The sequence below is a fragment of the Siniperca chuatsi genome, linkage group LG23 (assembly GCF_020085105.1).
Source record: "Siniperca chuatsi isolate FFG_IHB_CAS linkage group LG23, ASM2008510v1, whole genome shotgun sequence".
In the NCBI taxonomy this organism is placed as follows: domain Eukaryota; kingdom Metazoa; phylum Chordata; class Actinopteri; order Centrarchiformes; family Sinipercidae; genus Siniperca; species Siniperca chuatsi.
In genome coordinates, this window is record NC_058064.1 from 12,639,539 (window position 1) to 12,655,694 (window position 16,156).

General features: G+C 38.8%; 2 protein-coding genes across 3 annotated transcripts in view; one reads left to right on the plus strand and one right to left on the minus strand.

Annotated features, from left to right (window-relative positions):
• Positions 1-8,070, plus strand: part of lrrc17 (leucine rich repeat containing 17) — a 25,113-nt gene extending 17,043 nt beyond the window's left edge. Inside the window, exons 4-5 of the mRNA XM_044185679.1 lie at positions 3,206-3,361; positions 7,027-8,070. Coding sequence (XP_044041614.1) covers positions 3,206-3,361; positions 7,027-7,469 — 599 coding nt within the window. The 3' untranslated portion in view covers positions 7,470-8,070. The remainder of the gene's footprint in view (positions 1-3,205; positions 3,362-7,026) is intronic.
• Positions 7,642-15,956, minus strand: LOC122871083 (ras-related protein Rab-19-like). Of its 2 annotated transcripts, none has more exons than XM_044185682.1 (5): positions 15,621-15,956; positions 14,804-15,141; positions 11,720-11,903; positions 10,395-10,498; positions 7,642-10,304 (listed from the first exon to the last, which is right to left on the minus strand). In XM_044185682.1, exons 2-5 carry the CDS (start codon positions 14,996-14,998, stop codon positions 10,116-10,118), a joined length of 672 nt encoding a protein of 223 aa, XP_044041617.1. In that variant the 5' UTR covers positions 14,999-15,141; positions 15,621-15,956; the 3' UTR covers positions 7,642-10,115. The 2 variants fall into 2 exon arrangements, with proteins under 2 accessions (XP_044041617.1, XP_044041618.1); XM_044185683.1 differs by having other exon boundaries at positions 15,833-15,849.
• Positions 15,957-16,156: the final 200 nt, after the last annotated feature.

Sequence of the window (16,156 nt, forward strand, 5' to 3'; positions counted from 1 at the left end):
ATTTTATAGAATATATGATGAAGAAAAGAGGGGAAAACATTTGGAAAAACTATTTCTTAACACTACATGTACGTATAATTCATCAGCAGTGCTAGCCCATACCCTCTGGAGTAGGATGTGTAGATAAATGTGCAGATTAATGTTCTGCATTCCTACTAAATCATGGAAATAGCTGAGCTCTATCTATTCAAACTATGTAAACACTGCTGTACAGTTACTGCAGTACTTAATCCATGTGTTATACTAATGCACGGTCTACATGTGTTTAACTAATAATGGACCCTCCATAGGATCTTTTGGCAAATGACTGACTGAGTAGCTGCAGAAAGTAATTCAAACCTGGCACTTTGACATAAAGCAGGCTAAAGTTTAGACTCCATAGAATAAATGGTGAAATCACTCAAAAATGTAACACCCAATGGCCAAACTAAATGTATATATATATATATATATATATATATATATATATATATATATATATATATATATATATATATATATATATATCAGGTAGCAGCAAAGCACAAAGCACTTCTTTTTTGGACAGAAAAGTCCAAGAGGGACAGATGTTCACATGTGCTCAGAAATAATGACTCCAGCAGATTCAGCAAAAAACAAAACAAAAAAACAGCCCAAACCCAGTTATGAATGAATGACTTTCCTGACATGTCCTCTCTCTTTCTCCTTCTCTCTGTATGTTTCTTTATTCAGCAGTCTGCTCTGAGGAGGCACAGATGTTAAAGTAGGAAAGAGCCTAACACTATCTAAAAGATTTGCTCCATTAAAAATCACAAGATACCCCAAAGGCTCCTGATAAAATGACTTCCTGAAAACACATTTAGCCTCAGGAAGCAGTGCTACAAGAGCAAGGGATTTGTAACATAACGAATCAAGATAATAAGCAAGATTATAGATGCTGTGCAGCTGTGAGTCGGGGCCGGGCATTTTGAGGAGGAAGAAGAAGAAGAAGAAGAAGAAGAAGAAGAAGAAGAAGAAGAAGAAGAAGAAGAAGAAGAAGAAGAAGAAGAAGAAGAAGGAGCAAGAGTATTATGAGAGAATTATGTCTGTAATTTTTTTTTTTTTTACAAAGATTGATTGCTCCATAAATGACAAACTGATGTTTAAAGATGCTCTATTTCCATTGACTGCAATGGTTGACATGAGGCTAGAATAAAAAAAAATCTGTTTTTGAGATAAAATTCTGAAATTTACCACACTACATCTACATTAACTTCAAAATTTTGTAACTTTTTTTCACAAACATCGGAGATTTATTTTATCGGGAATTTGCAGTAGCTGTTTACCGTACTGTTTACGGCAAACCGTTTTGATCCACTGTAGGCTCAATTTTTAAAATTTCTGCCTGGCCCCTAAAAAATAGATCCAGCTCTTACCATATTTGGCTCAGCTTTTTTTGTTTGCTTTCTTACTCAGAGGAAAACAGGTCCTACTGGTCACAGACACCACTTATCCAGACTTAGCCTACTGTCACTGGTGAATACATCGTGTAGGAGATTATTCTCGTTCACCGTAAAACACAGAAGACCACTGCATGCATCTTTCTTGGACAGAGAGGATTTGTTTCTGGCTCAAAAGGTGGAAGTCTGATTTCTCACAAGTGAGCCTGGGAATGAGCCTGATGTGAGAGTGCCAGCATTTTATTTTTCCAGCCCTTTCTTATCTGAAAATCTGCTTGGAAAAAATTGCAGAGACATGTACACCTAAGGCAGAGTGGGATTCCCTTTAGATTTCCAGTTCTCACTGTGGAGGGCTGATAGCTTGTGGATCTTCAGAGTCTGTTCCTGCCTTTGTAAACATCTCTGCCTGCTGCCCACTCAACAGCCATCAATGCATTACATCACTAAAGAATAACAATATTAATTACATTTCCTGAGTGCAATGGCTACATCTGTGTGCATGCTCTATTTGTGTCCTGTGTGTGTGTGTAATTATATTTTCTTGGAGTCTGTGATGATTTATGGTGCCATGCCTCCATGATAAGTGGCTACAACTGTGGCAATAAAGTGTGTGCATAAAGACTGCAACATCTGCACTGTAAAAATGCCCATAAGCATTCTTCTGAGCACATTATAGAGTCCATGTAAATAAATACATGCAGGAAACTAGTCCACATGCATGTACACATGAATGCTCAACCACACACATATTATACACAATCTTGTTTTTTTAAATCTACAACATAAAGCAGTCATTTTATGTCAAAATAAACATTTGTTTGATTATATCTCAGTCAGTATTCACTGCCTAAACACAGTCATGCGTCCTATCATCTGCAACCATTTTGCAAACTGCTTCAAAAACCCATGTTCAACCATTTTCATTTCAATGATACAGGTTGCAGGGGACTCCTACTCAGTTTTAAACAGAACTACACAATGATTGGCAGAGCAGATGTGATCTCGAATTTAGGCGATTTATCATATTTTTACAGACACTGACAGGTGAAAGTCTAGTGACTGTGGGAACCACAAAACCAATTCAAAATCAATTCAAACATGCATTTGACTTCAAAAGGCTTTGATCCAACAACCAAACTCACAAAAGTAGAACATGTGCAATAAGGGTCTTAACAGGAAGAGAAGCTCCATGTATCTGGATTCAAGCTTCATCTCTGTGGTTTCTGGGTTCGGGACAAAATGTGTCCACAATGACAAATTTTTATTTTAACTGTCCCAACATTGCAGGGATGACATAGCATTTGTGAAATGTGCTTCAGCGTAGGACTTTGATTTAAAACTCCAGAGAGGATCTGTTATCGAAATGGGAATATGTGGGAATCTCTGTTTCATACATTAGATTCTCCAAAGATACTCTTACAAGGGGGGAGGGAAATGTATATGTGTGAGGCTGGAAACACAGGAAGAGAGTGGAAACACTCTGCCCTGGCACAGAAGTGAAATATTGTTATACATGCTGTCACACTTGACTCCATCTTGAAAAGGTTAAATGTTGCACACAACCCACACAACATCTTGAAAATGTATAAGGATGCAGACAGATTGGATTTCCAGATCTCCTGAAGATTCTGGCACTTTGCACTTTATATTCTGATTTCATTTGTTGTGCACATCTGCCTCAATCCTCTTTTATTTTAAATCTTTACAAAAACCCAGTTTCTTCATGGCAAGTATTACGTTTTACCTTGTTGAACAACCTATGTTTCTTTGTCTTTCCTTCTTTGCAGATTTGAATAACATACCATCTGACCTGCCATCTGACATTGTGAAGATGGATCTGTCCAGTAACAGCATTAAACATCTCAGGCCCAAACAGTTCCAGCTGTCCAAAGACCTCAAGCTGCTCAACCTTAGCAGCAACAGCCTGCGCCATATAGACATAGGTAACACAACAGCCCTACAATCCGAAACTCACACACACACACACACACACACCTGAGCACATACATCTCTGCATTTCAATACATTATACCATGGCCACAGAGATACTTTCTGATTGGCTGGCAGGTGTTCATTAAAATCACATAACAGGGTCCCTCAAACATAGTTCTTGTCAAAAGTTAAACTACCAGTTAACTCTTACTGATGAAGTCAACCTAACCTTGGCTTAAACTAGTGGTTCCCAACCTGGGGGTCTCAATTTGAATTATTTGTTACAAAAGTGTGCAAATGCATCTATATAGTATGCAAGAAGCTCAAATGTATGAAGCTACATTTAACATTAGCAATACAACCTTTTGAGCAGGCACACACCAAAACAAACAGCATATACACAGGTAATCAGAGGAAACACATGTGCCACCGACATGTGTTAACCGAGGCCCAGGGTGGGAACTACAGGGGAGCCCTTAATAAGACATGAGCTCCTCTGAAAACACGCTTTGTGAAATTTTTTTTTTTTTTTTTGGGGGGGGGGGTCTCTGCTGCTGGGATGCTGTTTTTGCCATGCATTTCTATTTTTCTGTATCTTCATAATCATGGCCATATTGTATCATATTTGAGCTCCCCTGAAAGCCATGGTATAGTTCACACATTGCCGGGGGCCATATGATATACTGGTGCCATACTGAAGGTCTTGCAGAAGCACTTAAAATGACAAAAACGCTATTACATGACAACACCAAGTACTGTTTGAGACAGTCATAGATATTGGTGTGATTCATTTTTTACCACCTCATCTCTTAACTAGCATCTTTTGCGTAATTAGTGATTAGTCAACACACCAGGCAAGATGCAGAGCTACACATAAAATGTGACACAATTAATAACACGAATAACAAAATATACAACTCTTAACAGTAAATATATTATAAATATATTATTATTTTATAAATAGAGATAAAAAGAGAACAAGGAAAGGTTTGGGGAATTTTTAGGTCCTTCATCAGGGAAACACAAGATAATTCAGTGTTCAAAAGATCAATTTTATTGAAGCAGAATATCTGTTCTGAATACTAATTCGGCCTCAGCACTAGAGGAGCACCATTAAAAAAGTGCAGACTCATTACTCTCTCTCTAGGCTAATGGTGCCTGGGCTCATGTCTTCCTGCCCAGGAGGGAAATGCTTTATAAAACCTGGTAGTTTTCTTCATTACCCTGCAACACATGTAAACAATCTGCTGTAGCTCGCCCCAGTGTGTCCAAGACTATGACTGCTCTGAATAAATTCTGTGTATTTCTGAGAGGTTGTGATAGCCAGTGACATGTGGTCTCAATCAGGGTTGCTCCTTATAATCATATTCACATTTGGAGCAAAACAGAACATGTTTAGAATCATTTTCAAGAGGTTATTTAGTTATGCTTTTCATGTGGAGGACGACAAGAGCGAGAAGGAAACATGAATGAAAAGGCAAGACAAAGGCTCTGGCACACATGGATTGTTACTAATAAATGCACAGTTATTTGCAGTTGTCTTTCGTTGTTGGTTTTGGCCAATTTTTGTGCCAGATTATTGTGGTTTTTCCTGACAGGACATACCCTATAATAAAAAAAACTGCAATTTCCTATGACTAATAACTTGTCACAATGTGGGGGCCCCATGCATCAAGAACTCCAAACTCTGCAAAAAAACCTTCTTAATAGTCTCCCAAGTTCCTGTAGAAGCTCCTTCTTGCCTGCATTTCCTTTGTGTTACTGTAAGTGAAGCAACAAAGAAGCAGCAGACAAGTATGTAATAGTTGGAGGGACTTATGCAATATCTGTAGTTATGGTGACTAGAGACTTTGAAATTGTGTTTATTTGTTATGGAGACTTGTTGCCAAGATCAGCCCAGGGCAGGACAAGCCTGGGGGGTAAATCCTAAATTTGTCACCACTGCTTAAGTTGGACAGGGGTTGTGTTTTCGTGCCATTCTGTCTGTTCCTTTGTTAGCTCAAATAATGTTAATACATGTACATTAAAGCTGGAAAACATTGATGACAGGTTTTAAAGCATTAGTCTCAGTGGTTGTTATGTTGTATGGATCTGCAATCCTGGTGGGAGTGCTCATTTAAATACTTGGAGATTAGAGTTATGTAGAGCTCTTTGCTTGCATTTATTCTATGACAAAAAATTTACAGTAGTCTCAAAGGATAGTGAGATAAGGATGTTTCGAAACGAAGAACAAATGGAAAGAACAATCATGGAAGAACTGACATGTCGCACCAACTAGCTAAGGGAAGTGTGGTCATTAATAGTTGGACATTTTGGGAAATGCTATGCGATACCACTCTCATGTCTGTACACTAAATATTAAGCTACAACCAGCAGCCTGTTAGCTTAGCTTAGCACAAAGACTGTACAAAGGGGGAAACAGCTAGCCAGCTAGTACCTGCAAACTGAATATAAGTCACAGAGAATATTGCGTCAGTTTATTTCAGTTAAAATAGGAAATATGAATGAAAGTAGACCACACTGGGCTTCCTGTAGCCATAGTGGTTCAAAAAAAGCAAATGACAATAGCCAATTTGGGAGAGTTAGTCTCATGAGTCGAGAGATAAGATAGGGGAACAGGAGATGAAACAAGGGCGTCTCTCATTCCTCCATTCCTCCTCCTTCCTCTTCTATAGTTCCCTTTATCTGTGTCATCTTTAGGGTTGAATGATAAGATTGCAGTAACAGTAACTTATTTGTTACAATTATTGACAATGCATATCAGAAGGATTTTAGTTATTTATTGTCACTATTTGTCTACCTCTATGTTCCATACACTCTCCTCCTCCACCTCCCATTTTCCTCCCCTCCTCTCTTCTGCTCTATAAAGATCAAAGTTAGGCCCAAGGCTAGTGAACAGTGTGAAACAATCACTGTTCCATTACGCAGACTACTAACAACATCTGGAACCTTTAAAGGACATTAACAGTCACCTTTTCAAATCAAGTTAGTTAGATTCTGGTGATCCTTCAGCCCAGCTCAAAGTCCCTGTTGTTTCACACCCATATAAATGGAGATGTATAAGAGACAGCTAGAAATAATTATCACAGCTTAATGCGTTAAGCAAGTGCAACTGCCCCAAAATCTTTAAGAAAGTGTATAATTTTAGTTCAACAAAAGTTGTTCTTAATTTTCCATGCAAACACATGCCATACCATGCACTGCTGCTGATGCTGCAATTTTGGTGATTATCATGTTCTCCCTTTATTTGAAAGATTATATATTCTAGATATGTTTTAACCTTTTAGAATAATGAAACACTTTCAGAGTCAACCGACTCAAAATACAGACCATCCTTCCCCAAATCACAGCCGTATAGATCGTCTGTGCAAGCAGCTTATTACTTTTGATGCCAAAAGACACCGCTGACTTATTTTAAGTTACGTACGTAAGTTACGCCATGGCTTACTGTAACTTACTAACATAACTTACATATTTCAACCCAAACCATGATCTTTTCCTAAACCTAACCAAGTAGTTTTGGTGCCTAAACTTAACCAAGTAGTCCTATTGCTTAAACCTAACCAAGCGAATATTATGCAGGATTAAATAAACCAAACAAGCAACCCAACAGGAATTGTCCAGGGAGACAGGATAAACTTTTTTTTTGTTTGTTCTACTTTTCTCCCCCTCCCAGCTGCATTTGCAGGCCTGCTGTACCTCCGTGAGCTCGACCTGTCCAACAACAGCCTCCATTACTTCCAGTATGGTGTACTGGAGGACCTCTACTTCCTACGGAAGCTCATGCTGGAGAACAACCCCTGGATCTGCGACTACAACATCCACTACCTGATCTACTGGCTCAAGCTCCACCCAGGCGTCGTCTACACTGGCCTAATCTGCTCTGAGCCACAGGAGTTCAGGGGCTGGCGCGTTGAGGATTACGTCAAGACCTACAATGGGGAATGTCCCAAGGATAAACAAACTGGAGGGATGGATACGGGACAGGGAGGACAAGGTGGGACGGACAATGAAGCGCAGGAGGTGGTGGGGGAGATCGGTGAGTGGCAGGGTGAGCGTCTGCCTCTGCCCCTGAAAGAGAAGAAGCCCAATAGGTTTGAGATCATCAGGCTGAGTTAGAATGGAGTTGGAACAGCGAACTGGTGGGGTTTAGTATGGAGTGAGCAGTGTTGGATTAAAATGGAGGTCTGTGGACAGGCTGAAGAATGGATTAATAAAGGTAGACTCAGTGGTTTGATGTTTAAATAAAAATATGAATAAAAGTACAATTTTGGGATAAAATGCATTAGGATTAGGATTGCTTAGGATGTCTTTTTATTAATCAACATTCACCATCTTGTGTGGAGAACAGAAAAACTCAATTTGGAACATTAACATTTTCTTAAAAGATTATTGGTTGCAATGTGATATTGCTAAGTTTACCTTTAAACTTTAAACAAAGGTTTAGGAGATGCCATTTGAGCTTTTGTTTTATCTTTTTGCAGAATGTTCCCAATCCAGTCTGTATCAGATCTAATAATGACAAAAACATCTCTTTGAATTTTTCTCACACAATAAACTGCAGGTGGTCTATTTTTTTCTGTTACAGTAATTTTGATATTGTTCAGGATACATTTATTTTTATTCCAAAAAGTATTTTTTGGTCTTTTTTGTATTAAGTAATGTATGACTTTGTCTACCTGTTGTCTGGAAATAAAATTGGGTTTATTTTTTCTGAAAATTTGTTTTACTAAGTGGTGGACAGACATGATAGAAGGTAGACATACTGAACTTGTTTACCTACTGTGCCACCGGTTAGCCACCAAATATGACGGGAAGCAGATGTATTGCGACTGACTCATTGTTTTAAAGAGGTCGTGTAAGTTTCCAGATACACATTACTGGGAATCTGCCAAGTGCACACTGATAATTATCGTTAAATGGTGCCACATTATAAAAATGGCCTTTTTTGGGGTGGGGGGTTGACACAACAGCCAACTTCCTCCTTTTGGAAACTTGAACTCATATCATTCAGATTCTCATTCCTAATGGTATGCTATATATTTTTTCATATGTAAAACCAAGATAATTAATTTCCTGCGGTCAGTGAAGAGCTAAAATATATACAACATTACAATTTAGCAGAACTTTAGTAAGTAAGTAACTAAAGATGAATTAAATAATTGTATAGCCATAAGTTGAAAGGTAGCTTGTCAGATGGAGCAGAAGTTTCATTTTAGATAAAGGACAAGGCTACACCTGGATAGTTCCCATGGTTGTTCCACTCATAACTAAATTAATAAACATTATAACTGTATCAGTGTAACAATCAGTGGAAGTCCAGCTACTTGACTTCCAGGTTGGTGTTTAAATAAGGTCTGCCAACTTGGCATTAGACACAAAGAAAGATTATATCCTGGATGTAAGCCTTGTCAGCTCAATTATTTCAGTTTGATCGTTGTGTTGGCAGGAAGTGATCTTGGCAAAGTTCAGCCTTAAAGGTGATTTTACTTTTTTCCTGTTTACTGGGTTGCATGTAAACGTAGTTCATTGTTTCTTAGTGCAGTCACAGATGTTTTAAAGCACCTTGGTATTTATTGTCTAAGGCAATGAGCAACCAACCTGCAGTTAAATGATTATGTGCAACATCACAGTGCCCTCTAGTGTTCACAGTGAAGTGGTCCATTGGAGGCCCAACAATTTTCTAAGACACTTTATGCTGGTTATCCGTTAATTTGTTAATTCATTAGTACATGACAGTCTTAACCAAAGCCTCTACAGAGCCTTTGTTTCTCACAGAGAGTCAAACTCTGTCCTGCTTCATCATACCAACTGATCAGAAATTGAAATAAGCAATTTAGAACACATTTACAGCCCATTATTGACATTTATGACTATTTAAGACATCATTGTGTATACAACTGTGACAAGAGAAAGTCAAACAAAAATGTATAATTCACAGTCTTCTGGCTTGTAACAGGTTCTCCAGGAAATTTTTATCCAGAACGCAGCAGCAGAGGATCACAGCTCGTCATAGAGGCCCCACAACAGGTCACTTGGGTAAAATACTCAGAGTCTTATGTACCACAAAGGTCTTTACCAGCTTTTCAAAAGTTTTATCGGCAGAGTGAAGCATGAAGACAGCATTGTGACAATAGAACACAAACAATGTTGTGTTATGGATAGCGTAGCTGAGGCCAGCAGGTGTTGAGAATGCTTTGAGTGCTTACATTTTGTGGTAACTACCGTATTATTGCTTTAGTTTTTAAATTCAGATTTGGATTACTTTTGGTAGTGCAAACTTAAAAAAACATTAGAATAGTAATAGTCCCACAACATTTTTTGCAGATAATATTACATCAGTTGGAGGAGAAAAAAAAATAACAATCCAGGTATAATTGATATAAATGAGATTGGCTTACTGTAACTTTACCCAACACTGATCACAGCTGTCACCACTGTCCCTTACTCCCCCATTATTAAAAATGCCTGGTTTGACTTTCTTGTCCTTGTAGCAGCAGCTGAACGACTTTCTCGGGTCAGGTAAGTCACAGAAAAGTACACTGAATTGATTTTTCAGTACTTTCCAATAATTGCCTAAACTTCCTCAATGCCAAGATTCTTGGTGCATAAGCCCTTGCCAGCCATTTTCAACAACCATGCATCTTTGGATCTTCTTCCATTCCTCTTCTCCAACATTCACGATGAAAAGTGTCCTTCACCCTCATCTACTGTCGATTCCAGCATCAGTCACCTTTCATCTTCTCTGTCCTATCCACGTTTGAATCAGCAACATGACTTCTTCTCTGGTGGTGTGTAGGCAGCTACGATGCCATTGACCGGCCTAGAGTCGGCCCGGAGGAGAACTCGAGGTGTGTTATTGCTCTTTAAGTCCCCCTGCTGGATATTGAGGCCGTTACGAGACAGCAGCTCTCTGGCCATCATCATGAAGGCTTCTTCCACATTCTGACTCTCCTACATGAGAGCAGGAGATAGAGAACTTTAGATAACAATTTTAACCGACTTCAAAACTTCTCCTCTGTGTTTTATATGTACACTCATTACCTTTGCAGATGTTTCTAGAGCAGCTAGTATGCCTCCCTCTTTTGCCAGGTTGCAGGCTTCCTCAAACTGAACCTGACGTTCCTGCTCCAGGTCACTTTTGTTACCTAGATGGAGACAATCAGGGAGCTGAGAGATGTGAACACAATCACCTCAAGATTACCTGAAATACCCAACAGGAGTCTGTATCGCCAAAGTTCTGCTCATATTATTAACAATGCACCTAATTTAGATGCTAAGGCCAGCATTACAACACACTTAAGTGTACAATACTGTAAGTACTACTGGAAACCTGTTTTATACAGCCTATGCTGCAAACATAAGGTTTAAAGTGTAATATTAACACAAGGAGAATTAATTTGACTTCAGGTCCAAAACTTTATGTTGTACGTATGTATATTCACTCGCTTGACACTGTTTTTCAGATTCAAATGCTCATGACTGAAATAAAAAGTTCCATTTAAAGTTAGAAAATTTAGAAAAAAGTTTTTGATTTGACTTTGAGGACTGTGGGGTACTCAAAGATCTCAAGATAAAATTTGAAGCGCATTATGTGATCCTTAATAAATTTGAAGTATGCCTAGTGGAAAGGTCGTTGCTAACAATTTAGAGGTCTAAGTCAAATTCCAAAAGGTTTATCGTGTATGTTTGCATGAGCAAACCCACATTAAATTGTTACATTTTTTATTTTTATTTTTGTATTTTTTGTACTTAGTTAAATTAGGTATGATGCACTTTCCACAGAAATCAGAAAGTACCATAGCGGAGTATCATTACCGTACCAAGAGAGGTGTTGAAATCAATGTTGTTTCCCCACACAGGTTCAAATCCTGCTTGCAGCGCTCTGTATATTTCCAGTACATTCTCAAAATATATATTTCTCTGACATTAGGCTGCAAAAAGATGCCACCTTTGTTAATAAAAGCATTTAAAAAGCCTCCCCAAGGCACTAATGTTCAAATTATCACCTTCAACAACCTTCAGGGAATTCAATGTGCTCTAGGAAACGATCATCATCAAGTAATCCCTGACACCTGAGAAAGGCACAATGTGCTGAACATCCCTTTCCTCAGCTGGTGGAGATAATCACTCAGCACTTTTAATTGGGAAACTAAATCACCCTATGCACATAGGGTAGACAAATAAATAGAAGAATAAATAAATCAAGAGTTTATTATATAAACCAATTCACTACAGCAACACCACAAATGTGAGCCTAAAAAATGACCACATTAAACCTACACCTCTCTGACACGCTCTTATTGCAGGGCTATTGTACTAAATAGTACACACTGCACTTACATGTGAACAGTCACACCCACACTCACCTATGAGAACCAGCACTATATTGGATGCTCCATAGAGCTCCACCTCCTTGATCCAGTGAGTCACAGAGTCAAAGGTCGGGCGTCGTGTGATGTCATAGGCGATGATGGCGCCATGAGCGCTGCGGTAGTAGCTCTGGGTGATCGTACGAAACCTCTCCTGACCTGCCGTGTCCCACACCTGCATCTGTCACACACACACACACACACACACACACACACACACACACACACACACATACACACATGGATAATGAAATACACTTGACTGGATGTATGGCTGATATGCACATAATCAACAAAATGGCAATAGACTGACTATTCACCAACACACACACACACACACACACACACACACACACACACACACACACACACAGGAAATAGAGTTTCAGACTCCTTGGTGTCCTTTTACACAATACTCCCTTAGCATCTGACAGACCATGCTAGCGTGGTAACACCTGCCATAGCAACCAATCCAGACTCACCAGCTCAACCTATTTGTTTGTATTGATGATTTGAACCATGTCTACTTTTGCTATCTGGATAAGCTTACAAACCAGATCATAACATTTTTTCTCCATTGTATTAATTAAATAAAAGCTGACATCTTTACATTTCTGAATATGTAAAAATATATAATAATATTATAATAATAATAATATTTGATGACTCCCTCTTTATGTAGAAGTTGTAAAATAAAGAAAGCTTTTTGTCAAGTAATAATCTCCTTATAGTGTTTCTCGAAGACAAATACTTGATTCACATGACACAGCTGTGATTTAACTGTTATTTAGCTGTGATATCTAGCTTATGAAAGCTGATGCACTGCTGTTACAAACTCATGTATAATACATGTTAGAGTTTTAGCAGTGGGTTGTTAGTAGTAGTTAATATCTATAATGGCAACCAAAGCCAAAAAGAACTCACGGGAACTTCATTAAAAACTGAAAATTCAAGGAAATCATCATCCCTGTGCACACAGAATGTGACATAAAAACAGCACAGTATAGCCGCTGATCACCAAAGATGAAGAGAAATACAAAAGTGAAATGTACTCAATATCAGGTGGCTCAATTACATACAGCCTCAGGCTTGGGGGTTGAGGTAAACACACAAACAGGAGCTGTCATTGTTTGGACTCATTTGAACCCTTAACTCTTAACGATTCCCAAGCAGTTCAATCTATTGTGTTACTTTTACAACCTTATGGTGACCTTATAATGTGATTTACTGATTCATAAAAACAGACGGATTAAATGGGAAAATATAATGCAAATGCTGACATCTTGTCTGTAAACACTGTCAGCCCTACTACAAGCATGGAAACCAGTCGTCAAAACCATCAAAACTTAAATTCATGTTTAGGTCTTCATTACATAAATCCGGGGTGGTTATCTTTGAGATCACGGTTCTCTTAACCATTAATACTAAGGGATTTATGACGTAGGTAGACAAAATAATTCCTCCTGAATTAAAGTTCAGGTCATGGCACGTTTGTTGAGATGAGACAGCGTGCCATTTTTATTATCCTGCAGTAATCTAACAGGCTTGTCTACAATACAATAGTTAGTGTAGGTGTGTTGATGTGTGTGTGTGCGTTGAGTAACAGACTGTGCCCCCCCGAACTATGACAAATCTACAGACAAACCAAGTGTGATAGAGACCCCAAACCTGACAGTATTATGTGTGGCAGGTACTGCTGTGCCGGTGTCTGCCCATTGATCAATATAGATAATCAGTTTGCACATGAATGATCAGTTTAGTGATGATAGGAAGTGTGTATGTAAGCCACCACTTAACTGAATGAACACAGAGATGATTTTTTATCAGATCAGAAGTACCCTAGTAACATACTGACTTTTGATGCATGCGGAACCTATCACATTCCACCTGAATCATTTAGTTCATTTTCTAGCTCAATGACAGCGCAGGGAGGTCATTCCAGGTTTGTTTTTGTCCGCACAAAAGCTCGAGCAGAGAAACCCGAAGGACAGGTCCTTCATGTGAGCAGCTGGTCTGACTTGTTTTGGTGTCTAACTGACACTGTAACCACAGGACACCTCTATTGTCAATTACCCCCAAACCTAGAGAAGTCCATCACATCTCAGTGGCTCTTTCGTGTCTCTGACAGGAGTTGCTTTTTCCAGTTTATACCATACTTTTCATTAAATATTTTACCAAAAAGGCCTGTAACCATGCTATGCAGCCTGTCATTGTCAGAGCCAGCTGACTCTAAAACACCCACGATTTTAGCAGGCATTATCAGGGTTTCTGCAGGGTAAACTGTGTTAAATTTAAGAACTTTTTAATACCACATATAGAATGCAATTTAATACCTGTTTCATGGTCACATAGGGCCAAAGTATGAAATAATGATGGAAAACCAGTAGGGATAATATGGCTTTGAATTATTAATTACTATATCACATTATTTTTTTATACTTCCCAGAAGTAAATAACAATAATTTCTAATGATATAATGAATGAAATGAATGTGACCTGGATCCAGATAAGCAACATAAAATGGATGGATGGAGCAAACACACACACACACACACAACACTTAAACACACAAAAAGGATTGAACAGCCTTCAGTATGCACAATCCACTGTCTTTTAGATTATAAGTGTGTAACGTCTCCTGACAGCCTGCAATCACATACAAAAACATTAACACAACAGTAATTTACATGACCACATTTTTAATTTAAGACTTTTTAATAACTTAAGGCTTTTTACGACCTGAAGGTAGGCTGATAATTTCCACTACTCACATCTTAAAGTCCTTTTTTTTAATCCCTTTCTAACACACATGCTGGTAGTAGTAGTTTTTCACTCTATGAATTCTGAAACTCTTGTAAAAGCTGTTTTTATTTACACTGTTAATGGCTTCAGTGACTACAACATTTTGAAAAAGAAATTCTGAATCTACTCTCCACTGTGGCTGGTTGCACAGAAAGGTCTGCATATGGCTGATTTGATGTTCTGTACACCACCTCAACACACACATGTCCTCAAAGACTCCACATGCATATATGTTCCTCAACATCACACACACTCAAACACACCACATAGAATACTAACCTTAACTTTCTTCCCCTCTATATCCACGGTCCGTACACTGAAATCCACTCCGATGGTGTTCTGCTGTTTCTCTGAGAAAATCCCTGACTTGAAATTCTGAACCACGCAGGTCTTCCCTACGTTAGAGTCTCCGATCAGGATGATCTTGAACAGGAAATCAAAAGAGTCATCGTGTTCAGGCCCTGGGGTCTGCATGGTGGAGGCACAGTAGAGTATGCGTCTTTTTCTGTGGATGTTTAACGTGTGAGGATGGAGGAAATGATCCCCCTTATACTGTAGATCACTTGGAATGTTTGGACTTCAAGAGATGCTGGGTTGTCTTCATGCTTGAATAAAGGCTGAGTCATAGGAAAGAAAACGGATGCTATTATGTTGAGAAGTTTTGTCCCAAATCCCCCCCCAACTAAAATCTTACTCCACTGTTTCTCCTTCCAGTGAAAGCTACAGTCGGTAGATTTCCAGCAGCAGGGTGAATTTAGTTAAATTGGTCCACATGTAGCCTGTAAAACCAGTTTAGGGGTGTGAGAAAGTGTGTTTGTCAAGATGCAAAATGGTGTTGCTCAAAGATTAGAAAGTGCCTGACAATCCATTTGTCACTCCACCAATATTTTCACAATAATATTTCAATGGCCTAAAATTTGAGTAATTGTACACATTGTAAAGTACCAGGTGCACAAGCAACAATACAGAAGAATCAGCTGTGCCTGTTTTCAGTTGCTAAAAACTAAAAGGTATTTTCTTTATAATTCTCCATTCTCTCTGTCTTGTGTCTCTAGTCAGTTCAGCCTGTCTAACCCCACCCCCCATCCCCCCGTACTCTTTCAGTAAAGGACAAAACTGCCTCTCTCTCTGCTGTTCCTTTCAGCTCCTTCTCAGGTGTTGACCCACTTCATGGCCCACGACAGCAGAAAATGTCCTATCCTTTTTTGTCCTCCTGCACAGGTTCTGGTTAGCTGTCTGTCAAAAGAAATAAAGGAAGTTCCATTAAATAAAATAGAAATGAAAAAGATGCTGTCCTGTCCAATCCACCTGCTGTACTTTCACACACGTGTCAGTATGTTTCCTCCACCGGCTTCTCTCCCTCCCTTTATCTTTGTCATGTTATTCCTGTTCTTACTGGCTTATAGCCTCCTGCGTCTTTCTCTTTCTCTCTGTCTTCACAGCACCTGTTGAAACAATAGAAACCCGCCCTACCTGTTCTAGATAAGTAGCCCAGCCCCATTACTGCTGTGGGATTCTGGGAAATGCAGTCATTTTGCCAGGAATCTGCTGTACCTGCACCCCTCCTTTAAACAAAAAAGGTGATGTTTATTATTATTATTGTTGTAGTTTATATCATTATTGTGTATTTAA